The 27,406-nt window shown below is 45.6% G+C and overlaps 1 protein-coding gene and 1 long non-coding RNA gene across 10 annotated transcripts in view; both read left to right on the top strand.

Moving 5' to 3' along the window:
* Positions 1-6,299, top strand: part of LOC125696750 (uncharacterized) — a 40,057-nt gene extending 33,758 nt beyond the window's left edge. The window contains exon 4 of the long non-coding RNA XR_007378505.1: positions 4,960-6,299. This is a non-coding gene — a long non-coding RNA (uncharacterized LOC125696750). The remainder of the gene's footprint in view (positions 1-4,959) is intronic.
* Positions 6,300-8,240: 1,941 nt separating this feature from the next.
* Positions 8,241-27,406, top strand: part of MRAS (muscle RAS oncogene homolog) — a 34,669-nt gene continuing 15,503 nt past the window's right edge. Inside the window, exons 1-3 of one of the 9 annotated variants that reach the window (XM_048953775.1) lie at positions 8,241-8,327; positions 8,507-8,637; positions 26,184-26,397. In XM_048953775.1, the coding sequence (XP_048809732.1) occupies positions 26,205-26,397 (193 nt within the window). In that variant the 5' untranslated portion in view covers positions 8,241-8,327; positions 8,507-8,637; positions 26,184-26,204. Of the gene's footprint in view, positions 8,328-8,372; positions 8,638-8,724; positions 9,216-9,240; positions 9,412-10,359; positions 10,513-11,629; positions 11,803-26,183; positions 26,398-27,406 lie in introns of those variants that run through there. The other 8 variants (XM_048953776.1, XM_048953782.1, XM_048953777.1 and 5 more) reach the window with 8 other exon arrangements.

Raw genomic sequence — 27,406 nt, 5'->3', positions numbered from 1 at the left:
TTTAAAATTAAACTGGTTAAGGAGACGCAGGGTTATGATCTTTGTTTCTGAGTAGCTTTTTCATGGACTTATTAAATATCCTGTACTGAGTGCACTCAGTAATTCAATGATCCTGCCCTGGTGAAAGCAGTTGGATACCAGTGTCTAAGAGACTGTGCACAGAGCTAAGTCTGATAGTTTGATGGCTTATGTGTGAAAGACACCAGTCAGAACAGACTGGCAGATGCGTAGAGTTGTACCTCAGAGACATAAATGTGTGATGAAGTGTGTGGATTTATAAAAGTTAGGGCTGCAGTATGTCAGCACTCCTGGATCCTATCCTGAACTGTCATATATGCTCTCCTGTGCTTAGTCTGCTTCAGCGCTTCCGGACACAAGCTATCTTTTAGGACGATTTTCTGACACCTCACTCTTGGAATAAAGGACTATCTGACAGCAACACCATTGATCAGTGATGGACCAAGGTAATACTGACGTATGAGGACATGAAAACATCAGTCTTCATTTTATATGCCCTCCAGAGGGTGGTTGGACACTGGAACAGGCTCCCCAGCATAGTAGTCATGGCACAGAGCTGCCAGAGTTCAAGAAGCATTTGGGCAAAACTGTCAGACATATGGTCTGATTTTTGGTAGGTCCTGTGAGTGCCTTCCAATTCGGGGCATTCTATGGCACTATGATCTCTGACTTTGTTATAGTATAGACGAGAAAAATACTTGGATAGAAGTGAGCTGTACAAATAGAAGGAATTAATGAAATAATATTATGACTCAGTTTTGTTGCCATTGTGTGACTAATAATCACACAGCTCACACATCGTAGAAACCCTTCTTCTCTTCCTCCTGTCCCATGTTGGGATACAGGGCTCAGCCTGGTGCAAAGCGACACAAGCACCCCCATTCCTGCAACTATATTTTAGGAAAGTGCTCTGCACAGATGGAATATCCCACTCTGGGGTGGGGGAAAAGGAGCAGATTTGGGTTTTCTCTCCCCCTTCCTCCGCATGGGAATTAAACAGCAGAGCTAAGTGCTTGCTTTTCTGAGGCTATTATTGGTGACCAATACAAAATGTCCCTTTTCATGACAAGTAAATGACCTGCTAAGTACAAGCTATAAAAATTCAGGTCATGTTTTCTGTTTCATTAATATGCTGCCTGACAAAGCCATTGCCTGCTGGGTCTCTTCACTGGGGAATGGGAGTTAGAAAACCCTTAAGGATTTCTTACTGTCATTATGAGGTAGAAAGGCAAACAGGCTTCTAAAGGAAAGAAGGCTCCCAAAAGACAAGCTGCCTTTGTGTCCTGATCTCATGAGCAACCACAGGAGGAGGGAAGTAATGCCATTTATGCACACAGTCCCAACAGTGTGGGGGTTTGAATGCTTTTATGTTTCACTAGTAGCTGGGCCTGACTGTCCCAGAAGTCAATAGAAAGGTTTTCCTTCACTGAAACAGGCAGCGCACCAAAAATGTTATACAGCCAGATAAATGTTTGCAAAGTTAGTAAGTAGAGGGAGAAGAGAAATTTGAATCAGAACAGGAATCTAAGGGAGAATTTCTCTGAAATGTTTTCCTACAAAAACATTGACTACTGTAAGTCTTTGTCACAGCGGTAGCAAGAAGTTACTGCAGACTGTGCTTTGCACACAAAACTGCCTTTCAGAAATCTGAGGTGTCTCCCTGCAGGAGACATCCAAGGTGGGTTCAGAGAGTGCATCACTTCTAGATGAACTATATGGCTTCTCCATAAATAATTCAGGGAGGCTGGACTTGGCCAGAGCTGGATGCTGCCATTGTATAATTCTGGCAGATGTTTGAATCCACGGCATTTTTCTCTGTGTAGGGAGTCTGGGCCTAAAGGATTTTGAAGAGCACTATCTTCTGCTCTTGACAGGGTTAAGTAGATTGCATCCTACCTCCTCCATTGCATTTTCTGGGCTTGTGTGCTGTGCTGTGCTGGCAGTGAAGATGCACTGCCCTGCCTGGGGCTGAGGTTTGGCTTTCCTGCTCCAGGTCAGCTCCCATTACCATCCTGCTTCCTCAGCTACATGCTGATAAAATGAGTTTCACCTGAAGAGTGTGGAGGCTGAGATGCAGCAGACAGATCTGGGATGTGATCTGACAGGTCAGCGTCGTTTGGAGGGATACAAATATTTCCTGAAGCCAGCAGGTATTTCGGCATCCCTTCCTGTCATAGGTGGGGTTTAGGGATCAGGCTGCTTCATTCCTTCTTCTGTGCCTTTTCACCAACATGTACCTTGCTCTTAACAGTGCTCTCACCCAGAATTCCAGTGTTTTGGAGCAACACCACTCGGCTCATTCCAGGGATACTCAGCCTGCAATGAATGCATTGATTCATAGCTTATTTTTAAAGCCAGAAGGAATTGCTATGCTCATCTGCTCTGACCTCGAGCATGCAGTGGGCACAGGAGTATTTATAGCTCTGTTTACAGCATTCTGCTCTGTATACAAGCCAGCGAGGCCAAGCAAAGAGCAGGGTCCCTGCTCCAGTGTAGATCTGACAGCTCTTACAAGCTCAACTGCTTTATTAAGGTATTGCCCTCAATAAATGGCAGCACATACTAGCTCTGCCAATTCCTGAGTGTGTGGGCAGAGGGGACTTGCTGTGCATATGTACATCTGTGGCCCGTTTGCAGGAGGAGCAATAAACTCCAGATGCAAGGACAGATATCTGGGAAGTCCTGGGTTTGTGCTTTAGCTTTTCTTAGACTCCATACTGAGTCTGTCATGCATCTTCTTTTAGGGGATCATCTCTCCTGTGTTTCAACCACACGAAAAAGATGTATATGGTCACTGAAAAAGGTGGTTGAAATGAGCTGAGAGAATAATAAATAACTTGTAGGGAGGTGCCTGAGAAGAGCAGGACAGAGTCACCACCAACTGCATGCAGCTGCTACACCCCTCACAGTATAGTATTGCTCGATGTGTTTTAACTACTTTGTACTTAGAGTTGCAGGCAAAGGCACAGCATGCTCCAAAGTGCTACACTGCTGCACCTCAGCTCTTGAACTGAACTTCCCAAAGCTCAAGCACTCCAAGAAGATAAGGCTGCAACTGAGGTCGTTAAAACAGGAGTAATGTTAATAAATACCCTATTTCCCATGTGCCATGCTCTGTGTTCACAGCATCTGCATCTCACAGCATGCAGCCACAATCCAGGCTGTTTGTCTTTCTCCCCTGCTTAATTCTGCTGCCTTATCTCTTGACATGTGATAGGCACCTGACCAGAAATCTGAGCATTAACTAGACAAATTAACTACAGATTAGCCACTTTTGCTTTCTGCTTGTTATTAGATCTCTGCAAGGTAGTGCACCACGACTGCTTTTGTGCTGCCAGTGATGTAAGAAGGCCTTACTTTGCTGTTAAATGCAGTATTTTTAGAAGAATATTTTTTGTAGCTAAGTTTTGTTAGTGTTCTGGTTGACGTGTCCCTTTAGGCTCAAACTCCAGAGAGACTGCCATTTCCATGACACTGTGTTTGTGAGTGCACATACAATATTGTAAATTGCTTGAAATTACTAAAAGGGAAAGTAATTGCCTTCTTACATGCAGAAATGGTAGTCAGCTGGAGCTGATGTTTTGATAGGTAAGGGAATCAGTTATTAATGTTTCTGTGTGGAGCCACAGAGCCCTTGCAACTGTGAATCTCACAATCTTGCTCTTGGGCAAAGTATATGCAGTCATCTCTAATCTGTTCCATCTCTCCCCAAAGCAGCTCACCCAGCAGTGTGAACAAATTGCCTGGAAATGTCGTCATCGGGCTTCATCTGGCACTATCTCCCTTTCTGTCTGGGTCATTGATTTCCTTGTCTTGCCTTGAAACCCACATCATTTCTGAGTCTCCCAGTACTGAAGCAGCTGCATTGTGCCTTTCCTGCTCAACACCAGCAGCTTTCAGCTTCTGAAGTGTTCTTTACTGATGCTCATCTGAAGACCTCCTGCATGTGCCTCAAGTGGCCTCCCTGCCTGCTACATAACAGCCTGTGTTCTGCCAGCTTTTGTTTCATCACAAGGTTTAGAGCTGTTCTGCTCTCGGAAATTGGGTAAAATTTGGTCTCCTTCCTATAATGACTCAGTGTGCTGGAGAAACGATTCTTGCCTTGTGCGAACAGCTATGGCACAGCACAGAGCTGTGCCAGCCTCTGCTAGCCACCAGCTCCGCTTGGGAGAGCCCCTCAGCCAGCAAGGAGCTGGGGCTGCTCTGCACACAGATCTTATGATGGCTAAATATAGGGTCCATTGATACAAATGCACAAGGAATGCAAGAACCAGCAGTTGTTACAATGTCATCTTAGCTAATACAGCCTTTTCCTCTGTTCTTTTTCTCTCGTCTTTGTGGCCCTTTGTCACAGACCTGTACAATTTGAACACGTATCTTTGCACACCCAACTAATAATATCAGTTCTCATGGAAAGAGTTTCCAGGATTAGGCCTGCAATGTGCCATTCAGCCCTGAGAAATGATTCTGCAAGAGAAAAAAATCTTGTCTTGCTACTCGCTGGGGCTGTGGTTGCTCTGTGCTTGCACCAATCAGAGCTTACTCCCAGTCCTGGTGTGCTGCCATCATTTAATGGCCAGGTACCTCCCTGCTCCTGTGTCAGACTTGTTTGCTGAGCTGCAAACTGTTGCCTACTGTAGTTTTGTACAGCTAGTCCTGAGAATCCAGTCTAGCCCACAGAAACGTACTTTTTTTTATATTAAAAAAAAGAGTTTTGTTAGGAGTAATAAAGTTCCACCTCTCCTCAACCCTTGCAAACTGAGTGCGTCTGGTGTGGAAATATGTGCAAGAAATAAAGTCTCAAATGTATACCCCTTACTCCTAAATTAATGGTGATCTTAAAGTGAATAATTTCACTCACAAGAAGTGTCAGATAAATTGAGTTTACTTAGGAAAGGATGTTCTTCCAGAACACAGCTCTGCTGATCTTTGTCTTTCTAGAAAGCAAATTGCCGGTTTTGAAGCCGAATTCCTCATCCCAGGCCTGGAATATGTATGGAAAAATATTTCCAGAGATTCTCCTGTTATAAATAACCTGGAGGAGGTGAAGGACTCTGCAAAGCATGCTGCAAAAAGGATGGAGAAAGAGTTCATCTCTTGGAGAGAAAAAAAGAATCTTCATCTTAAAGCTGATGTTTGTAGTGTGTGCTCAGGGTGAGTCACATGAGAGGCAAATTGAGATAAGAGCAGAGTCCTGAAAGAAAATGACTGATTTTAATCTCTGTTTCCCTGCTTACAGGGTCTTGGCTGCAGAAATTAAAAAGCTGTGCTTCCCTGTAATATCACCCTGTTAAATGGTGTATCATCATCAGCTCCCAATATTTTTTTGCCTATGCTCTCCATGTATGTTGTGCATATATTTATACACATATGTACATATATAAAGCTTCTCTGTGGCTTTTTCTTAATGGGTTGCTTATAGTGTGTGCTGTACAGTCAGCTTCTCACAGCCCTCCTGCAGCTGTCAGAGCCACACCAAATCTCATCTTTAGCCATAGCATCTTCTGAACAGTCACACACGAACTTTTACTGGGTTTATGTAGTTACATCTGAATATCACTAGATGTCCTCTACTGCTAAGTAGCTTTACCTCAGTCCATGCCAAGCACCACACAGAAATTCAGTGAAATGAACCTCAGCTGTTGAAGCTGTGTATTTATAGTTCAATAGTTCCCAGTCCATAGATGCACAATGATGTTCCTCATCCATAGCCTGAAGGAGTGCTCTAATACCTCTTACCAACTGGAGTTGCAGTGTGATTTAGAAAGGTGTTGGTTTCACACAGACTTGAAGCCATCTGACACGTCGTAGGTACACTTCAACTATCTCCTTTGCTGCTCATCTGAGACAACCATCAGGTAGGGCTCTGCCTTTGGTCTCCTTGGGCCCATCTCCACATTTAACACCCAAGGTCCACTCTCCGCCTTCTCTGCTGCAACCACTTACACCTTTAACAATGAACAATAAACAGTCACGCTGTTTATTTAGCCCTAGTAGTGAAATGTTACACTACCTAGACAATACATTCCCTTAGAGACAGTAGGTCTGAGGTACAGCCTGACCTGAACAGTTCAGAGACTGTATGTCACTTTAATGCTATTGAGTGATGTTGAACCAGGCTGGAAATCTTGCCTGAAGTTGTATGGGGAAAATGTGGGCTCATATTTTAAGGTGCTTTTTTTTTTCTTTGAGTTTTCTATAAAGTTTGAAGTTTTGCCCAATCTGCACTTGCATCCTCCCAGGGTGGGCTCTTCCTGACAGTGTGTCTGCTGTCAAACCAAACTGAAAGTTTTCTTTGAGGGCTACTTGGGTGACTCAGCAGGATACAAAAAATGCACTCAAATAGAAATTGTATTGTGTAAGAGCTCAACCACAGCAACAATTCCCCCATAGCAATGTTAACTAATATGCACTACAAAACATTTAATGTTGTTCCAGATTCTGGCTGGAATTGAAAGATGAAATGGGGATTTCTGGCTTTCCTTCTTACAAAATTTCAGTATGGGCAGGAGGACTCTAGAGAATGGAGGGATAGCGAGGAGTGAGGCCATAGGCATTTTCTCTTGAGTGTTGTTAACACTGATATGAAACACAGTAAAATTTTAGGATTTGGGTGTCCAAATGTTGGTCTGCTCCTTGTTTGGGAATAGAGGTACCTGCATGTGAGCAGAAATTTACCAGCTCTGAGCAGAGATCTGTTTAAGATGCCCAAATAGAAATTTGGATGCTCAGATTTAAAGATGTAAACCCAAAGCCTCTGGCCTACTGGTGCCAAGCCTGCAGTGTCCCAGCATTTAGGGACAAGGTTTGCTCAGAGCTGGGAACCTCCATTGCTGCACTGCATGCTTAACAAGTCCAACAAAAGTCTGTCTTCAGGAAACTGAGAGGATTTTTGTCCAGGAAAGAAAATTTGCAGCTAACAAGAGTGCAGTTTTGCACTGAATTCACATGCAAACCTAAGACTGCTGTTGACAAACCCCCATCCTAACATCCAAGCTGTTGATTCACATCAACAAAGTGTCTTAGCCCCATGGTTTAGTCAGAAAAGCCTAGGGGGGTTATTCTGGGCTCATTTTTTTATGTCTTCAGATGGAGCAAGATTAGTGAAGAATTTACAGGCAAAGAGGGGCAGCTTGCTTGCGGAATGCGTTCGTGGCAGTTCATAATACACCATTTGGTATGAGGCTGGGCCCTCCTTCAGTGAGATAAGAGGGACTCACCCAATCTTGGAGAGCTCAGGCTCCGTACCTCCAAGGGCTCAAGAAAGGCCCAGGCCCACTTGCTAGAGCTGGGTGGCATGACCAAAAGGTCTGAACACAGCCTAGTAAGGAGCCCTGGTGCTCCACTGAGCCCTGTGGCAGCACAGAGGCAGCTCCAGGCTGGCTGTCCCTGTTCATTGCAGGGGAGCTGGACTAGATGGTTCTCAGAGGTCCCTTCCAACCCTAAGGAATCTGTGATTCTATGACTGCCCTCGCTCACGAGTTATTCTCAGGCAGCTGTTGCCCACATCCTCTGTACAACAGTGTGTATGCCAATAGCAGGGCTTGTGCAAATGTTGCAGGGCTTGTGCAAATGTTGCAGGGCTTGTGCAAATGCAGGGCTCTGGGCTGCCTTCAGCCAAAGGAAGGTGCAGGGCTGCAGAGGAAGCTGCAGGTGAGGGGTGGTGCGAAGCACTACACACTGCACGGGTTTCACCTCCAGAGCCACGGGCACAAAGAAGAGAGGAGGACAGCATGCAGCACCTGTGCTTTCCCTAAAGTCTCAACTGGGACTGGTACATAACAAATTGTGTTATCACAATGAGAGGTACATGGCTTCCTCGTATTCAGCACAGATGTATATATATACAAATACGTGTGCGTGCAGCAGAATTGATGCTCACAGTGCCCTACGGGAGCCAGCCGTTCGCTGCCGTCCATTGCAGGGACACGCGCAGCTCCCGGGGGAGCGCCGGTCCCCGTGACAGCCCTCGGGCGCCTTAAGGTGCCTCCGCCGCTCCTCGGCCGCGCTCCACCTTAACGCCGGGCCCACTGCCACGCCGGGGCTCTGGGGCCGCGCGCTCCGGTCTACAGGCAAACGAGCCCGGAGCGTAACCCATCTCCCACCCCCCGCAGGTGACGCCGGGCCTCCCCGCTGCCCGCAGCGCCCGGCCCGGCCCCCGGCGGCGGGGCGGCTCTATTTATAGCAGCGGCGCGGCGCTATAAGGGATGGCCGGCGGGCGGGGGCCGGCCGGCGCTGCCCGGCGGCGGGCGCCTCTCGCCGGGCATGGGCGGGCTCTGAGGGCGCGGCCCGCGGCGGCGGCGGTCCCGGTGAGCGGAGGGAGGGCGGCGGGGCTCCGTCCAGCTGCCGGGGGACGCGGAGCTGGGGGGCGCGCGGGGCGGCGCCGGGGGCTTTGTGGAGAATCGCGAGCGTGGCAGCGCGAGCGCGCAGAGGTGCCCTCGGAGGGGTGGGAGCCGCGGCCAACTTCGCTCCGTCCCTCTCCCCGCAGCGCTGCGATGCGGAGCGTCGCTCGGGCATGAGCCGCCCCGCCGGGCCCTGCTCGGCCGAGACGGCGTCGGGAAGAAAGGGCCACGGAGGAAGCTCCGCGCTGCTCGGCTCGGGACTGCAGGCTGCCCCACGGTAGGGCTGCTTTGTGCGGGTTGTCGGCTTCTCGGGGGTTTCTTGCTTCATGGTAACGCGAATAAAGGGGCGGGAGGGGGTTCCGCGTCTCTCCCTCTGCAGTGCGCGGTGAGGAGGGCGTTCTCCCGAGTTACCCTGTGTCACGCAGGGCTTTGTCGGGCGAGGGATCGCTGCGTTTGTGGCCGTCCTCCCTCCTTCCCTCCCCGCGGTTTCAGACGCGCGGCGATCTTTTACTTTCCTCCCTTCTCTCCTGCCGATCTGCGCGCTGCCTCAGCTCTTATCTTTTGGACCTCCGAGGACTTTGTGAAAGCTTCCAGATTGGTTTGCTCGAGCGTTTGCTGGGCTTCTCGAAGCAAGACGCAGATGCTATCTCTCCTTACAACGAGGAGGAGGCAGTTTTTCTTTTTTTGGTCTTTTTCTTTACTTTGAGACAGGACTGGGCGTTTTCAGCTCATGTGCGTGGGATTGTTGGGGATTAGAAAGCAAACTCACAACTTGTTTTTTTGTTCCCAACGGCTCAAAAACTCTGGAAACAGTGCTCGGAGAGCCTTGACAACCGGGCAGAGGGGCTCTGGCAGGTGAGGAGCAGGGTAGCATTGTGCTCGTTATGGACCACTCGCGGCATCCCGGTCTGTTCCAGGGACCCTCTACAGATCGATGACTTTGTGCAACATACTGGGATGTCATATCGGCGCAGGGTAGAGGCTCCTCTTGGGTAGAGGAGCACAGCTCACAGTGGAGACCTGAGCCCTGAGTGTGGCTGTCCCAGCACAGGTAACTGCAGCACCTCCACATGCACCAGCGGGCATCGCTCTGCTTTAGTTGCTCAGTGTTGTGAACGTGTGAAAGTCTAAGCCCTCAAAACCTTGGTTGTCTTATGAGTCAACTCAACCTGGGATTTTGGTGGCAGGCTTGAAAGAATGCTGTTGTCTGGAAATATCTGTCATCTGGAAATTGTCGTTCATGCTTTGGTTAGTACTGATGCACCAGGTTGGTGTGCTCCATACCTGGGTGTATCTTTCTGTATTTCTGCAATGAAATTATGCATTTAGCTTCACAAGAGGGACAAATCTTGAAGGCTGAAATTTGCATGGACTAGCTGTCATCAATTTTCTTTATGAAAAGTGCTTCTCTGTTTCTCTAAGTCTGTTAGGGCCGTTGTAAAAATGGGATTCTATTAGTTTAAGAGAAGGTAAAATAGATGACAAGGGTGTGGCAAGGAAGTAAATGGGAACTTTAGGAAGTATACCTATGGCTTTGGATTTCCTGACAGAAACAGGAGTTTGTTCTTCACATTTAATCCTGGCAGCATCTCTTTAAAAGTTGTGGGTGCACTTCATGCCATTGTTTTGCATCAGTTTGTTTGACTTGCTGTTATTTTGATTCTCCATCCTAGGAAATATCCCACTTGATACAGAGCTCAGTGCAAATTGCAGAGGGCCAAACACCCCGCTAGTGTGGTTCCCAAGTCAGAGCAGCTGCAAGAGGAACAGAGCTGGCCCAGCATCTGTGTTAAGAACTAACGTGAAAGACAGTTTCAATTTACTGAAGTTTTGGTGGGTGTTTTTACCCGCTTAAGATTCTTTGTAGAGGAACTAAGAATTGCAGAAACAAAGCTGGCCTTCTTCGTGGGGCTTGTGTGTGGATTGGGTGATATTTTGCTTGCTTATTTCATTTTGGAGTTTTTTTTTTTTTCCCCGTAAACTAAGACTGAAACTGACAGAATTGAAGGGATAAAACAGATTTTCAGGCAGGTAGGCAGAACTTGTTTCCTTTTCTCCACACCTTGATACTGGGAGAGATCCACTTGCATTTCAGGACTGGGAGGAAGAAGACAAGCCCTGTTTCTGAGCTGGTGTTGTCCCTGGCAAAGTGGTAAGTGAGGGCACTGTAAGAGGTGGATGTAGGACAAGTGATGAACCATTCTCACTGTTGACATCATGCTGTGATTCATCAGTGCTCCTCTTTGGCTGTATCTGTGCTCGAGACCTGTGTGGCCTGCCACTCATATTGTGTGCTGTTTGTGGCTGGCAGGTGATGTTTCATTGCTGGGATCATTGGAGCAGAAACTCTCCTCTGTTTGATTAATAATTTTGGAGGGCTCCTTGAGGATGGCTGTTTGGCCTTGCTTGTTTCTGCCTTTTTTTTTTTTTTTTTTTTTTTTTGCTATCTTTGGGTGTAAAATTACTCCCTGTGGATTCAAGCCAAGAGTCTCTATGTATGTCACCTGTGTGTAAAGCCAGGTCTCCCTGCTGACCTGTTGCATACAGGTTGGGCAGTTTGTTCAACTGAGTTAATCTATCCTTGAAGGGTTTAGGATGCTGACCTCAGCTGGACCACTCTTAATTTGTCTTTGCCTGGTTTAGTTATTTGCTTTGTGCTGCTCCTGTGGTGCTGTCACTCCTGGTGGCTTCTTGCTCCTGCTGTGCTCAGGTTTCACAACCCCTGCAGTGCATTCCCCCTGCTTGTGGGAGTTATCCTCATCTTCTAAATATGTAGCTTCCATGCCTTCCTTTACATCTTTTACCTGCATAGGCTGAAGGAGGAAGAAATTTTGCCTCAGTGTGATAGTGTGCAGCTTCTTTGTGCAGAGGGAACATCAGATTCTGGAGGTGGGGAATACTAACGTGAATCCACAAGAATGGTATTTGCATAAGCTTCTGCTGTCCTCAATAAGTAGATCAGGGCTGAGGGAACAGGTCTAATATGGAAAATATGGAATTCATTTTTAGACTTTCAAGCTAGTCCCGTAGACAGGGCTTAGGAAGAGAAGTAGTCTTAAGATATGGAAATGTGCCTTGAAAGTGACCTTTCAAAGATCAACAATATTATTCTTGGTGTCTGTGGCATCCAGATTTAATGAAATGTAAAGCAGAAGAAGTTGGGAGGATTTGGTCCAAGTGAAAACAGAATGAGCGTGGGACTGGCAGATGGGAGGAACATTAGCCCACTCTTTGCTGGAGTTGCTGCTTCTCCTGTTGTTGCTACAGAAGGGACTCGACAGAAGATAGTCAGTGGGAGGAGAGTGCAGACTGCTTGTTCTACTTGAATGTCACTGGATTTTTCTGCATGGGCACGAATGTCGAACGGTGCAGTGGGTCAGATCCTGAATGCTGGTATCTAATGTACATCCAGAGCAAGTCCATCAACTTCGTAACATCTGCAGTAAGGAACAAGTGGCTTTCTTTCTGAATAGAGGGGAGGAATGAACAGCTGTAGCTTAGGATGCTGAATTTCTTGGCGTACTTTTTTTTTTTTTTTTTGAGATTTATGACTCTTATTCTCTGTTTGAAAATGTAGTGGAGCAATTGCTGATCCATGCATGTATGCATGAGAAAATGCTGGTGGCGGAGTAATACATATGGAAATCTTGCATAGAGATATGACAAACTGGCCACCTGCTCTTAGATGATGAAATAATTTACAAAAATATATCTGCTGGAATAATGACTGAGGAAAGAGGTGGGGGCAGGTTTGAGGGAAGTTAGCAGTATTTATCTTTGTAAGTAGTTTGCTGTACTACTTACTGCTGACCCTCTTGCCAGCTTTACTGCTTCAGAAACAAGTGGTAGTTAATGCAGTAGCAGGTGCACAGACTTCATCAGAGGGAGCAGTTCATTGGACAGAGCTAGCATAAGAGATGGGAAACCTAAACCTGTCTCCCAGTGTTTTCTCTGTCACAGACTGCCTTTGTACTGATGGAGTAAGATCAGAAATTCTTGCAGCTAAATACCTGTGACTGTGCATCTGGCTGTCATTAGGTTTGGTGGTTGGTGCAGTGACTGGTGTTAAGGTACTGAAAACCAAGCATTTACTCCAAGTTTTCATAGTCTACAGCAAAAAAAAAAAAAAAAAAAGGTAGAACTGCATCAGCTCGCAGCCAGTTTCCCATAAACCTGCTCCCTGGGTATTGGTTAACCTTGCTAAGTGTGTCCTAGGGTCAAATCTGTTGCTTTTGTATGTGAAAGTAAGTCTTGGTTTGCATTGTGATTTACTGGAGTGTAAATAAAGCAAGGTCTTTCACTTAGAAGCTCACTCATCGGCATATATTAGTAACACTCATCAGTTTTTGACTGGAACTGTGATGGCGTAATTACTGTAAAAGGGTAACACATTCAGAACTACCTGTGTGACTTTGGGAGTTGATTCCTGAGAGGCTTAGTCATTATTTTAAATAGGAGTCAGCTTTTTAAGCTACACGTATTCCTGAAAGTTTTAAGAAAGGACTTCTATTATCATGTTTTTAAAATGTCAATTTCTGGGACAGGTATGGCAGCTCTTCCACTCTACTGATTTCAGATATTAACTGAGGAGGTTGAAGAAAGATTAGAAAAACACTGTGGGAAAGCAGATTCTCATGGGTAATCAATCTTACTAGAGAAATCCAAGTTGTGAAAATGTCTATTCTTCCCTCACCTGACAGCAGGATGGATATGCACATATATATTTTCTGCTGTTAGGACAGTGAGGAGGATGGCAGATGCCTTGGCCAACGCTGTAGACAGACCAATCCATGTGTTTCTTCAGGCACTGTTTGGGGCACTGAGTTCAAACAGCATGTGATCAGAGCAGTTTGAGTCACCAGGCCAAACACAGTTATCAGAAGAAACAGATAAACTAAGAAAATAGTCTTCTGTACTCTGGCATATGTGTTTGCATAGTTAAGACTTTAAGATTGAAAGCAAATTATGTTTCTTTTTTAGCAGTGATAGATTACTCTTAGTATTTGTGGTGCAGTTTCTTTAAAGTATTCCTGGAACGCTAATAATGTAAAGCATATTTATTTTGCAACATACCTATGGGATGGACACCTACTACTTATCTTGCTCCTACAGATGGGGAACTGAGGTGTTCAATAAAGCAAGACACTGCACACGATTGTGCAGGGGGGACTGCATCAGGACAGGCAGGAGGGTGCTGAGTCTGTTGCTCAATACTGGTGAAAACCATCAAGCTCCACTCCACACTCTACCCATTAGATTCTTCCTCAATGCTTCTAAGGTATGTTAGTGTATTTCCTCACCTGGACAAGGTGAGATTGGGCTCTTCCAAGGAGGAAATGCCAAGCCTGGTGAAGGAGGGACAAGACAGATGGATGCTGATGTAAGTCTGAGGAAAGGTGTGGAATATCCTCTAGCTAGATATGCTACCACTGCTTCTTTAGCAAACGTGGCTTCCCTGATGCTGGCACATCAAAGCTGTTGAAGCTCTATTCCTCTGGGCAAACACCTGCTTTTCCTGGGCGCAGAGCCAGCTCTGCTGATGTCCCCTTTAAGATAGAGCTGATATAAGTGGCTGGATTGGTCACAGAGCCTTCTGCCCAGTCACTGGCTCCAGAGCTTCTGCCACTGTGCCACGTCCTTGGGCTCTCTGGCCGCCTTCTTTCTGACTTGACCTTGCAAGCGGCACCAAAGTGTTTTGTTTGGGGAAAAGAAACTTGTAAAGTTGGCAGCAGGAATTCTATTTTGGGGGAGTTGCATGGTGAACAGTAACAATGAGTTTTATTTCTCAGAATGTATCTACATTTATAGGTTGCTATATTTAAAAAGAAGAAAAAAATGAGTCACGGGGAGCTATGCTAATGCTCTTGTGAGGCTGAAGGCAACAGGAGTTACCTAACAGTTTTGTGAAGCATCTAGAGGATTTATGGAGCAAGCTGAAGCCAATGTAAGCCATGCAGTGCTTTGTTCTGGGCCCCTTTTGTGTACCTGGTCCTGGTTACAGTGAAGTACTCTCCTAGCATCCTGGAAGTGCTCAATGCTGTCAGCTTCCCTGCTCTTGAATGTGAGTTGCAGAGCTGGGGCTGGAGCTGCTGAGCTGCTCCTCTAATGGAAAGTCACAGTGGCAGTTAGCGGTGGCATGTCCCCGTGTGTCTCAGGCCACACTAACTAGTAGCTAGTAGCAAATAACCATTAAAGTGAAATCTTCCAATTTTGGAGGCTTTTTGCTTCACTTTTCAAAAATCTGTCATATCAGTTTCCAAATGTTTAAGTTTTTTGCAGTACTCTAAGAAGAGTTAAAGCTTTTGAATAGGCAACTGTTACTTGCATTGCTGGAAGCAGTGGTGAATCTGATAAGCAGTATAAGCTGATAAGCTGAATAAAGGCCCATCCAAGCCAACTTAAAAGAATGTTAATGGACACTGATGCAGTGGGAACCCTATCCATTTTTATTTTTTTTTTTAATTGTCCTTCCCACTTCAAGGACAACCAAAGCACCCACTGCCACTGTCTCTAGGCACACACAGATGCTAAAAGTATTTAGGGACTTTTTGATTACAAGTTGTGAGTCTGTGATCAAAGCTCCTTTAGCAGTTGGTTGTTGTTGCACAGAAAGACTCTATAGAGGTAACGGGGGGAAAAAATCCAGATGGAATTTAATCTTAGGCACTCTTATTGCTCTGTCATCTTTACTTAACATATCCTGATAATTCGCAAGTGGTCTTCATAGGCAGCTGGTAATTCAGTAAAGATTGTGATCTTCAGAAAACATACAATTGATGTCTTGTGTCATGCTTGGTATGGATGTACTAATGCTACCAGTGTAAGTATAAGATTTGCTAGGTGGGGAGCATCTACTTATAAAGTATGACTGCTGGGGAAAGTGTTTCAGTAGCAAGTGCTCAATCCCAGGAAGAGTCATTAAGAACCTGTGACTGACCAGGGAGGGGAAATCATCACAGGAATCCCTTTGGCTCAGGAGTAGTTGCCGCAAAGCTGGAGGCTGGAGGCTGGTTTGATGACTGCTGGCTTTTGGTGGAAACAAGTTCACAGTGTACATCGAGGTGAGGAAGATATGCCCCAGTGCTCTGGGAAAACCCCAAGCTGTAGAAAATTGCTTTTGTGCAACAGCAGAGCAACTTCACTACAGAGATTTTTAGCTCTCACAGTTAGGTACCTCTGTAACCACATATCTGTATCTGATCTAATCACCCTTGGAAAACATAACAGGTATCACCTGAGCCCATCCTGTGCACACTGCTTCACTTTCACCTGAAGAGAGCCTGTTGGTAGCTGGTGAGGAATTGTAGTTTGAGATTAAGGTTCTCCAGAGCCACAGTTATGAGGTAGATTTGGATGGTACTTGCCGTTCTCCCTTCACAAATTACTTTGTAGTGCAGGGGCAGAATGCTGGGAGAGGCTTGTTTCTTTCACGTGCTCTGGATGCTCTTAAATTTAGTCTGCTATCAGGTATAAGTGCAGGCACGAGGAGCTGAACGGACCATTTTTGTTTCAGGAGCTTGGTATGGCCTGAGAAGATCCTGGAGGCTCTGGTGAAGGGCTCTGCCTTGAATAGTTTCCTTTGTGCTCCACGTGGCACAGATGCTGGTATGGTGCTGCAGCACCTCTGCTCTGCAGGAGCATTTTGTTGTGAAATTTACCAATTGAATGTTAAGATCATTATCAGAAGTTTGGCTTTGACTGAATGCATGTGAAATGTGCAAAGTCTCTGCCATTAATCAGTGAGATGTGCTCAGGGGATGTGTATTTTATCTTTTTTACAGTATAGCAAGTCTGTCTAATTAAGCATCTGGGATTTGAATTGTTAGATAACAGTTTCAATCTACTTCTGTGTTAGTAAAGATCTCCAGCAACCCATTTTTTTTTTTTCCTTGGATTTTTCAATTACAGACTTCAGAAACTCTTTGAACCTCAGGAGGGTGACTTATTGGGTCCAGAAGAGCTGAGAAATACAATTCTTTTTCTAAGGCCCCCCGAGCACAGCAAGTCACTCCCTGTTGTTTACATAGCAGCCTCACAAGAGTATGGGAATAAGCGTTAAGTTGTCAAAGCAAAGGAGAAAAATCACATTTTCGGGTGTAGGCTGTATGGAAGCATGTGTTTGGATTTGTGCTGTGTCAGAATAAATCCTTCTGCTGCGCAAAACACTGGGAGCAGCTCTCTGGCTCAGAGGTCAGATTGCCTCATCTGTTTCTGGACTGGGAGGGGAAAGTGGCAATGTTGGGAGTTGGTGTGGGCTTGGGAAGGCTGGTGAAGAGGTGGAAGGGTGTAGCTTGAGAGGTGGGAAGGGGCAAGGATGAACCAACGTGGCAGAGGGCTCCTGAGCCCCAGCAGTGGGTGGAGGTCTGCTGCTTTAGACAGTGCTCCCCAAGCCCTGTGACCCCAGGCTGACCGATGCACTTCAGAAGCTTTGTGCAGTGTGGGCAGGGGGGGGGACACAGTGGGTGGAACTGATGACCCAAAATATAATTTCCCCTTCCTAAGACTGGGTGTGTACCAAGCTGGTGTGGTAAAGAGTATGAACCAAAAATGCTGAGAGATGCAGTGGTTAAACTGAAACATGCTGTGGCAGGATGAAAGTAATCGTGTCCCTTACCAGCCCTTAAATGCTTTGGGGCTTTTTTTTTTTTTTTTCTTCCAAGTGGCTGCAGTCCATGCTGTCTCTATCTAGGCTTCTCTGCTTTTAACAGAGAGAATTTTATATGCAAAAACACCAAGATACCAACAGGGCAACCCATCTTGTGTTATGTTATAGCTCACAGGGTTAAGATAAAATGTAAGGATATCTTCAGTTATCTTTCTGTTCAAGTTTTGGTTTTGCCCTGTGTTGATTTATTTTTTTTTTTTTTTTTCTCCAGTCTCCTTGAATGTACCAAAGCATATGAGAAGGACCCCTGTATGGAGTGAATGACCATTAGGGAGAATCCTGAAGCCCTAGAAGGGACAAATCCCAATCTTGTTCTGTCTGTGAGCCTGACGTTTAAAAACATGACATACTGAGCTGCCAAGGCTAAGACTGGCATTCCCTTGCCTTGGTGTTTAATAAAAAAAATAAAAAATAGTGGCACTCTGCAGACATAGAGGTGGCTATGTGGGACTTTACTGTGAAGTCAGAGCAGCACAGTGCTGCATCCCAGGATTTCTGTGAATATCAGTATCTTGACTGTTGTGATTTTGCAGATGTACCTCAGCTGTATGGTGGATAGAAGGAAAAATGGCTCCTGCTAGTTGCTGTGAAATTTCACAGTATGCATGGCTGCACATAGAAGCATTCACAGTTTAAGAAAAAAATGTGTCCAGCCCCAGGAAATGATGAGAAACATGGTGCTGTCACTATTTAACTGATGTTTCATCTTCTCCTCCCATCAGAGGCTCTCTGGTGCTAATACCTAATGGTGCATTTGCTCTCTGGGTCCCTGTGGAGGGAACGCAGCTCTGTATATCTCCTCATCTGTCTGGGACAGTGGTTCCATGGGAGGTCTGTTCTGCAGTTTCTTGAAATGTGTTGCTTCCAGCCCAGTGACTGAACAGACGGCATCTTCTGGCAGGGCTGAGTACCCTCAAGGCTGACTCCTGACATGGGTCTGGCTGTGTGTGGCATGGCATGTTTCCCCCATGTGTCTGCTAGAAACAGCTACAGTGTGGAAGCAAAAGATGTTATTGTTTGCGAGTGAAAGATGCTTTGTGGTGATGACAACTGAGGGTGTGCCTCTCCCCTTTCCTTTAGCTCCGGAGAGATTCTGCTCTTGGTTTTTTGTTTTGCTTGATTGTTCTGGTTTAATTTTTGTTCATCCAAAAAATAATTGATTTTTGAGTGGGATTATGTTTAAGTTGCAAGTGGGTTTCTGATGTGATTGCACAGAGAGAGAAGCGGTTGGAGCACTGCTCATCCGAGGTACTTCAAGAGAGCGCAGAGCACTCTGGAGGCACAATTTTCCATAAGACACTAATCCAGTGAAGTGCTGTAGACTTGCTTGCTGGCACTGTTTAAATCCATAATGCAGCGCCACCTGCCAAACCGCAGGGCATAATGGAAGTGTTAATGAATGTACATATATACCCTCCCACACAGCGGGAAATTGACTTAAAGCTTGAGGCAGAGGCTTCAGACTGAGGGTAGATGGAACAGGCTTCGTGTGTGCCCTGCATCCTCACAGGATGCTTCTCAGGCACTGGCAAGGCAAATGTGCTCAGCAGGAAGGAGGACTTGAGTCAGGCATAGCTAAACTGTGTTGTTTAAGGGTGGTTTGGGCAGATGCCTTCTGGTTGCTTAGTATCCCTTAGTGTCTGAGCACTGAGTGCGTCTTTGCCACTCAGAGTATGAAAGGGATACAAAGAGGGAGGTGATTTCTGCACAAGAAAGGGCTAAGAGGTTCCAGGGCTTGGATGCCGGAGATCAAAGTGCTACATGCCCTAGGCAGATTCATGGAAAGGTGCAGCTTTGGGTAAATGAGACCACTGCTCTTCTCATTTTCCCCTGTCTATCCCCAGAAGATTGGCAGCGTCAGCCTGGGATCCCCACATGGAAATACTGTTAACCAGGGACCTTTACAGTCTTAGAGCTATCTAAAGAGACACAGAGTGTGTTTGCCAGGAGGGAAGGGAGTCTTTAAAAAGCCATTTACATCCCAGAAGACATCTGGTAGTAGCAAGAGAGATGTAAAAAAGCATTAAATACCCAATAGAGCCTGACTGGACACAAAGTTGGAGCCAAATGCATTGACTGATTTGCAGAAAGGTGACTGGAATAAGATGGACTCCATAAACCATCTTTGAAGCAACTGTAGGTGCCAGGAAGTCTGCATTGGTTGTCATGCCTGCCCTACGCCCAGTGTGATGCCCAGAAGGTCACAGCACAGCAGGCTGTGGTGGAGCTGGTCAGTGCTTGGTGCATGGCCTGTTGAGGGTCAAGCAGCCCTTGTTTTGTTGGGGATGCAGAACCACAATGGGGAGTGCAGTTTGGAGCAGCAAGGATGCTGGCATGCTGGCAGTTTTTGGTGCTGCTCAGGATTCCTACCCAGTTGCATCACCTTGTTTGCTGCAAGCCATGTACAGGCAGTATAGAAACTTAGCAGTGCCGTGCTGCTTTTGCTATGGAAACCTTGCTGCACAGTACAGAAGAGTAGCAAAACCACCCTGGGTAGTGAATTTGGGGTCTTTTTATTGGTGTGTCAGCAGACTGGGATGTGTAAGAGGGAAGTTGCCCATTTCCAGGGATTGTGCTAGCAGGAAGGGCAGCTATTGGAATTCGAGGCTGCTTCCTCCACTGCAAATTTGTTCTTGTTATCTCTGGCTGGGCAGGGCAGGGGAACATCTTGGCTATCTGATTTCTTTTGCTACAGTATGTTTAGGTTAGCTTCACCGTTTCCATGATAACATGAGAGGCGTTACTGGCCTCACTAGCAAAGAATTTTCAAGAGTTGGAGAGGAATCTGTCATTCCACAGTGCCTCCCAGGAGCTTTGGAATTAAATGTGTAAGGAAAGGGATGTTGGATCTGAATGCACAAGGAAGCAGTGGAAGCAAAAGCAGCTGAGCCATGTAGTTTGTCAGGAGATGCTCTCATTTAACGTATTGGCAAAAGGGCTGGAACAACAGCAGGTGGACACCTGTAGACTGGAAACCATATTGTGTTAATGTAGGTCTTGGAGATGCAGGAATGGCTTTCTCTTAACCTGTATGAATTCTCCTACAAAACTGATAGCTGTGGTGCTACAACTCTAGACTTAAGTGGGGGTGGGGTTTTTATTTGTTTTTACATAGACTTAACCTCTTCATCTGACCGTAGACTCATCAGGGTGATAAATCTTGTTAAATCTTTCAAAAAGGAGACTAAATTACCACAAGAAACATGCTGAAGATGTACAGCGTTGCTGGGGATATGGAGGAAGAGCTGTGGTTTGTCTTGGTGACTTTTGTCAGTATGACTGATGTGTGCCGTGCTGCATTTAGGTAAAGACCAGAACAACAACAGGCACATGCTTAAAAATAAAGATGAGTGAATCCCCAAGCCCAGTTTCAGCAAGAGAGAGCTGTTACGGCTCAATGCTGCTCCAAGAGCTCCTTGCTACTGCCTGGGAATTTACAGGACAGTGTGAGGGAGAAAAGCAGAGGGGGCTGCCTACAACCCAAGCCATTTCCAATGATGTGGCTTTTTACATTATTATTTGTTCAGGCTATAATTCCATGTTTCCTAAAATAACCACGATGTATTCATCAGGAAGCTACTGCCTTTAGCTGCCTTTTGTGTGAATCTCAAGTGCTTCATTACTCCCCTGGTGAGTTTTCTTTCTCTTACAGTAAATCTGAGCAGCATCTGTGCAGTGGGGGAGGTGATGTGATCTTGGGTTGAAAGAGAGAAAAGATTTGGTTGGCATGGAACATCAGCGAGGAGTTCAGGGAGCACAGCCTTTGGGATGCATCTTTTTACACCGGAGGAAATTTTAAGAGGCCTCTTTCAAGTCTGCAGCTACATCCCACAAATCAAAATTCAACCAGTGGCAAAGCAGAGGATTTTATTTTCAAACAACAGTAGGTTTATGACTATTCTTTCTCCTCTTCTTTAATAGCAATCTGATAATGCTTTGATTGCTGTTCCAAAAGGAAATGCCTGTAATTCCCTGTACAGGTCTTGCCAGGTTCTGCTCTTCATCAGGCATCCTGGATGCTGAGGGAGTTGAGAGCACTCTCACCTGGCAAGATCCTTCTTAGAAAACCTCCAGGACTTGAAACTTGGGTTTTGAACAGCTTAATACTAAATGGTGTCAGACTGTCTTCCCACACAATTGGTCTCTTCTGCATTGATTTCCCACTTTCATGTGGTCAAGCTTTTGCTCAGTGTATCCTTTTGGAGGCATCAACCAAGCAGGAACACTGACGGACTGAAGGAAGCCTGGCTAAGAGTTAATCATCTTTATTAAGTAACAGCTGTCAGTGGTTATTTGTATACCTGCAGGTCCTTTGGCTCTGAAAGGTTTGGAAGGCAGTCATGCCAACTTGAGGGAGAAATTACTAGAGTTCACTCAGCATGGCTCTAGGGAGACAGCTCCCTGCGAAAATTGCACATCCCATGTTTCAAGGATTTTCAGTAGCTTCCAGTCCAAGCGATTGCCTCCAAGGTGCAAAGCCAAACTATTTTGGTACCTGGCTAACATCTCTGGGTGTGTCATGGTAGCAGTGTGGCTGCAGCCAGCAGCCTGCAAGAGAAACAGAGAGGGAAGTGTTCAGATCTTGCAGAGTTTCAGCCCTAGAGGCATCACAGGGAGTCACTAATGCTTGTGAAGTGACTGGGTAAAAGGGTGTGAGCAAGTAGGCTGTGGCTACGGAAGAGTTATTAATGGCAACTGTAGGAGTAGTTGGCAGCATTGGTGGCTTCCTTGGCCTCAGGTAGGGCTGGTGTCCTCAGGTATGCAGAGCTCTGGCAAGACTTGTGAAAAGCAATCCACAGACCAAAGCAAACCAGCAATGGCAAATTTGCTTGAGGATAGGCTGATCAACATAAATATGTATGCATAAGCTAATCTTGGCCTATTGCTCTAGCAGCTCCCTACAGTTGTCATTTTTGAAGAGCCGTAGTGAGGAAAAGGGAGCTGGTCGCTCCCACACAGACCCCACTGCAGCTTGAGGTTTCATAACAGAATTAAGCAATTTGTCATGTGTTGCCATGGAGACCATAAATCACTGTCATGCTGGGCTTTTCTGTCAGGGAGCTGATGCCTTTAATTGCTATAACCTCAGCTGTGAATCCAGAGCTTGATTCTGAGCTCTTTACCTGAGATGATGGCTTTGCCCTGGGAGCTCTGCCTCTGGGAGAGTGGAGCTGGAGCCAGGGCAGGAGCGCTCATACATTAATTGTCACATATCTGGGGCAGGTCTCGCTGTTGTGGCACAGAGCCCCACCTCTGCTCCAATCAGCATGAGTTATAATGGCTTACACAAGCTGCTATCTACCTCATTTATACTCAGGGCAAGTTTCCCCATGGTGATGTGCAGCACATCCATGGTGTTGTGACCCATTGGTTGCATTAGCTACGCTGAATTTCTCCATTATCAGCTTCATGTATCTCTCAGCCCCTTCCACTCCACCCATGTCCAGACAGGTAAATGGGGTTTTACTCCATTCACTCTGCCTCTGTACTTGAAATCCTTCTTGCTGAGGAGTGTTCAACCTCAGTGGCACTGATGGGCCACTGTTTCTCCTCCTCCTTGCTGTCTCTCCTAAAAGTGGCCATGTCTCTGTCTCAGCGTTAGGGGTTTGTGCTGTCAGAACACAGATCTTACCAGCATGTGTGGAGAGGGGCTGCATAGATCTGCCTCCAACCAGTGACTTAACCAGAGCTCTGCCAGAGTCTGTATGCATCGCTCTCTTGGCTGCTTCAAAATAAACAGCTGTATAAATTGTAAGATGATTATCATCACAGCTTATTAGTGTATTACCACATGCTGCTTTGTATTCAGACAATAGATAAAAAATGTCTGTTTTGTTTTTCTCAATCAAATCTACAGCAAATACATTCCTCCTTGCTCCCTTCTGAGAAAGGCTGTGTCAGTACTCCTGCCAAAAACATATGAAAATCAGCCTGACTCTTGTGCACTTGCCCGTGGCGATGTAACCAGCCAGCATGAAGCTCTGCACACCTTTGTAAGTGGTTAATGCTTTCCAGGAGGTGACATATGTTGTTTTCAAGAGTTGATTTATTAGATGGTTGAGATTATAATCTCATCAAGGCGCGATCTGTCTTCTTGCTTTGATTGTCAAGGCAGGTGGAGGTGTAGAGATATGGAAGTACTTGGATTTTGGAGGTTTGCATTATGTGCTGGTAGGTTTCAGAGCGCTGCTTTCTCTTCTGAGATGGGAACTTTTTCGTGAACACTTCTGGTGTCTGTCGAAACACGTGACTGTCTGGCTTTGAACCCAGAACACGCATTCATGTCTAGAGTGCACAAGGACACTCCTTAGGAAATACTCCAGTGATTTGGGCAGTTTGGCTGTCATTGCCTCAGGGGACCTTCAGCAGTGTGCTGAGGATGGCACAACTGGGCAGAATGCTGGGGCCCCACTGCTGCTGGTGAATGCTGACACAGTAGAAACACCCATGCAGAAACGTTCATGTGCTGAATCTTGACACTAGGATAGAAGGTTTTGTCCATTCATGCTGACATCACCTAAATGCAGTTTTTGTACTCAACAAACTAGCTTACAGTGCCTGATTGATTTTTTTTTTTTTTTTTTTTTTTTAATTAATTTTATTTTCCCAGTTATATTTTGGTTGGTTCTCTGCAGGCTATATGTTGCTCAGTCTGGAACTTAAACATACGGTATAATGAAGTAACTGCAAGTAAACACTGATTTGACCCCTTACATGTTGGACAGTCAGTTTGTACAATGGGCTAAATATTATGTTAGTACTTTGGGAAGTGTTCCATGCAAGATAAGCTCAAGGCTTCTCAGGAGGGAGTTAAAGGGGCTGGTACTAAATGCTGCTGAGCAGTAGCTTGCGGTTTTGTGAGGAGGTCAAAACTGTGCACAAACCAAGTGTGATTTTCACATCTGTGTCCTGTCCTCTGCATTGTGAGCAACAATCGGTCTTTCATACGGCACATTGGAGACGCACGGGGTGGCTGACTCCTGGGCACTCCAGTGTAAATAAAGCAAGGGTGAAGCTGCGGCCACAGGCAAATCAAAAAAAATTGTTGTCAAATGTGTTGGGAAGTGATTGAGGACAGCTTTTATACAGTCTTAGTTCTAAGGAGCCTCTAAGGATCTTCTGACTCTAGCATGATAATGCTGAAATAAAGCTTGATCTTGTAAGCCAGCATGAGAGAGATGCTTGAAATTGGTAGGTTCCTGCAAACCAAGCATGCTGCCTGTTGATAGTGAGATCTCATAAACATGAGAAAAATCGCTTAGTAAAACAGAGGTAAGAAACTTTCCCTCAGGATTGTACTGAGGAGTTGAAATCAGAGTGGGTGAGAGAGAACAGAGCTGTGTTTCATCACCTTCTCTCCATATATCTGCTGTTGCTAAAGGTGGAAATGCTGTTTTCAACAATTTTTCTGGACAGTTTAGACACAAGCTGGCTTGGTTGTGTTTCTCCTTACTCTGAAAACGTTGGCTTGTGTCAACTGAACAACAAGAAGTCTTGGCAGTTCCCACCAGCCCCAGCGATCTCACCTCTGTGGTAACCCCTTTTCTTTTCAACAGGGCTTTGTTTTTAGAGGAAAATTTAGGATGGTTCCTGTGCATTTGGCCCCAGAAGAGGTCTGTTACGTAGCCTTAGTTAGAGGTCAAGGCGCTCAACTTGTACCAACATAGAGCTTATGCATATGGCAAGTTATTCTGTATTTTCAGAACCTCTGACACAAGCTGTACTTTATCATACGTAAGGTAGCGTTGGGCAGAAAGGAGGAGAGAAGACTCTGTCATTTAAAAAACAAATAAATAAACCTTGTTCTTATGTCTGTTTGCAGGCAAAAATGCGTGTACACAGTATGGTGAATCATTTGCATTATCTTTATGTTGTCTTTGAGCATTGCTGTGACTTGAACAGCATTCTCACAGCACACTTTGGGGTCACTTGCTGATACCAAATATTTCAGGGGATACATTTTTTATTACATCTTAGATTCTACAGGCTGCTTTGGCCTGAGAATCTTTTTCCCGTAAGTAAAACAAACTCAAATTTGAATATTCACATCTGATTTTATTTTGCTTCCTTTCATGTGTTTGCCTGAATGCATGGGTGTGTAGTGGGGGGGAGAAGCTGGTTAGCAGAGCTGTGAAAAGCTCTTTGTTGAAGGGTAGGATCTTTGCTATATAATAAGGAACTCAGGACTCCCAAGCACTGCAAGTGAGAACTGCCTTTATGGTTCAATAATCTGCAATAAACTGAAATAGTACTTTGGGACAGAACTAGAGAAAGCGAAGACTAAACTTGGAGGGCCATAATCATAAAATGGCTGAGGTTGGAGGGAATTTTCAAGATCGTCTAGTTCCAACCCCCTGCCATTATTAGCATTGCCAGCCAACAAAGCTAGGAAGTGCTCTTAGTTGAGAAAAATCCCTACGGTTACTGAGAACCCCCAACAAGCTCTTGGTAGCTTAATGTGGATACCAGTCAGGATGCTGATAGTTTATGACAGTCTGAAGCATTCCCTCCAACACAGCCTCTTTGCACTCACATATGCTGCTGCCCAGTTGCACCCAGTGACTTTGTTTTGTCTCTTAAAAAAGATCAATTCTTCAGCTGTCATCTTGGGGGACAGGCCACACACAAGGGGAACCTCATCTCTTGATTCTCATGGCTGTGTCACAGCCACAAAACCAGCCTTCCTGCCAGGGCAGGTTTTTTTTTTTTTTTTTTTTTTTTTTTTTTTTTTTTCCAAAAGAGCAAAACAAAAAACACCTGTAGCTCCTGGCTTGCTGCCCTCTGTGCGTGTTTCTTGGTTTTCATTTCTCAGACTTGAGGCTGAGAGAGAGGAAAGCAGTTAAGTGTGTTCTTGTCTGCCAGCAGGATGTGTTTGGTGACGATTAGCTAGCATTATAGACTGGGACCTGTGTAAATGAACTGCAGCTTGGTGCTGTCTGCCCATGGAAGTGATGGGCCTGGGATGTGAGGGAGCTGTTGGGAGGGCACACGCTTTTGATGTGGGCCAGAAAGACTGTGAGTGCTAGCATGGAGGGGAGAACCCCTGGTTCCCAGCCGTGGAGCTCTTCTTCACTTCTCAGGCATGTGGTCAGAGTTGCCTCGTGCACATTGCTCTCATTTTTCACTAACAAGTAATCAGAGATGGTCTCTTTCTCCAGCAGGTTTAGCACAGTGGAAACATGGCTACCAGCGCTGTTCCCAGCGAAAACCTCCCCACATACAAGCTGGTGGTGGTTGGAGATGGCGGCGTGGGGAAGAGTGCTCTCACCATTCAGTTCTTCCAGAAGATTTTTGTGCCAGACTATGACCCAACCATTGAAGATTCCTACCTGAAGCACACAGAAATAGACGGGCAATGGGCAATCCTTGATGGTGAGCAAGCCACTCTTGTGGTCCCCTTTCTTGCTAAACATGAGAACAGGTAGACCTCAGTATCTTCCACAGCATGTTGTACTTCTGTGTTCCTCCTGTGCTGCAGTCTGCCAGGGATTTTATTACAAGCTGTCCTGTGAACAGTAGCATGTGGTCTGCAGCTGATCTCCAGAAAAGCTTCTACTTCTGTCTGCGTTGGTTCCAGTTCTGCATAGAGCTGTTTCTTGAAGGAGTGTGAAAACCACTAGATTGTGTTGAGTGGTGGTTTCCAGGCTGCTTCCATCTATCTTGTCAGTCTTCAGAATGACCAAAGGGCACCTATTTCAATCCTTTGCATTTAGCAAGGAGGATTTGTTAGGGTTGTGTGGACAGGCTGTGAGCCACTGTGGTGACCTCCTCTGGTAGAGTTGACCTAAACAGGCTTTAGGGAGCACGCCATGTGCTTCAACAGTGCTGCAGGGAAGAAAATAGCATATAACTTCTAGTTAAATCTATGCTTTCTTCTCATAGGTAATGCTGAGCTGCTGTGTTGTTTTGCTGAGAAACTCTAGACTTTCCCATTAGTATAGTGTCTGCTCTGCTGTTCACACGGGTGATTGCTGTAGCTGGCTGTGTTTCAAAAACGACTACCCCACAGCTCTGCCAACTGTGAACTCCACAGCATGGAGCTTTAGGCTATGTCTGTGCATGGTTATACCATGCTGAAAATGACATTTGGGGTAAGCATCCCTGGTAGATAGCTTATGTCCTGGGAAATACTGGTAAGAGGGCAACTGAAGAAGGGCTATAACTAGAACGAGCATTTAATCAGAGCTCATCCACTGACAGGGAAGAATTGTAGTATCTCTCAACTCCCATCTTTCAGGTGTGATGTTCTCATATCTAGTTACCTATATCACTTAAATATGAGTAGCAGTCTAAAGAGCTTCTGTAACCTGGGTTTTTCAGTTCTCTGAAGAAAAATTGTTTTGTTTTTTTTAAATTAATTTTTCAATTAAAAAAAAAAAAA

Source organism: Lagopus muta, chromosome 8, assembly GCF_023343835.1.
Source record: "Lagopus muta isolate bLagMut1 chromosome 8, bLagMut1 primary, whole genome shotgun sequence".
Taxonomy (NCBI): Eukaryota; Metazoa; Chordata; class Aves; order Galliformes; family Phasianidae; genus Lagopus; species Lagopus muta.
The sequence above is the reverse complement of the archived record's forward strand: the minus strand, read 5'-3'. Positions and strand labels throughout refer to the sequence as shown.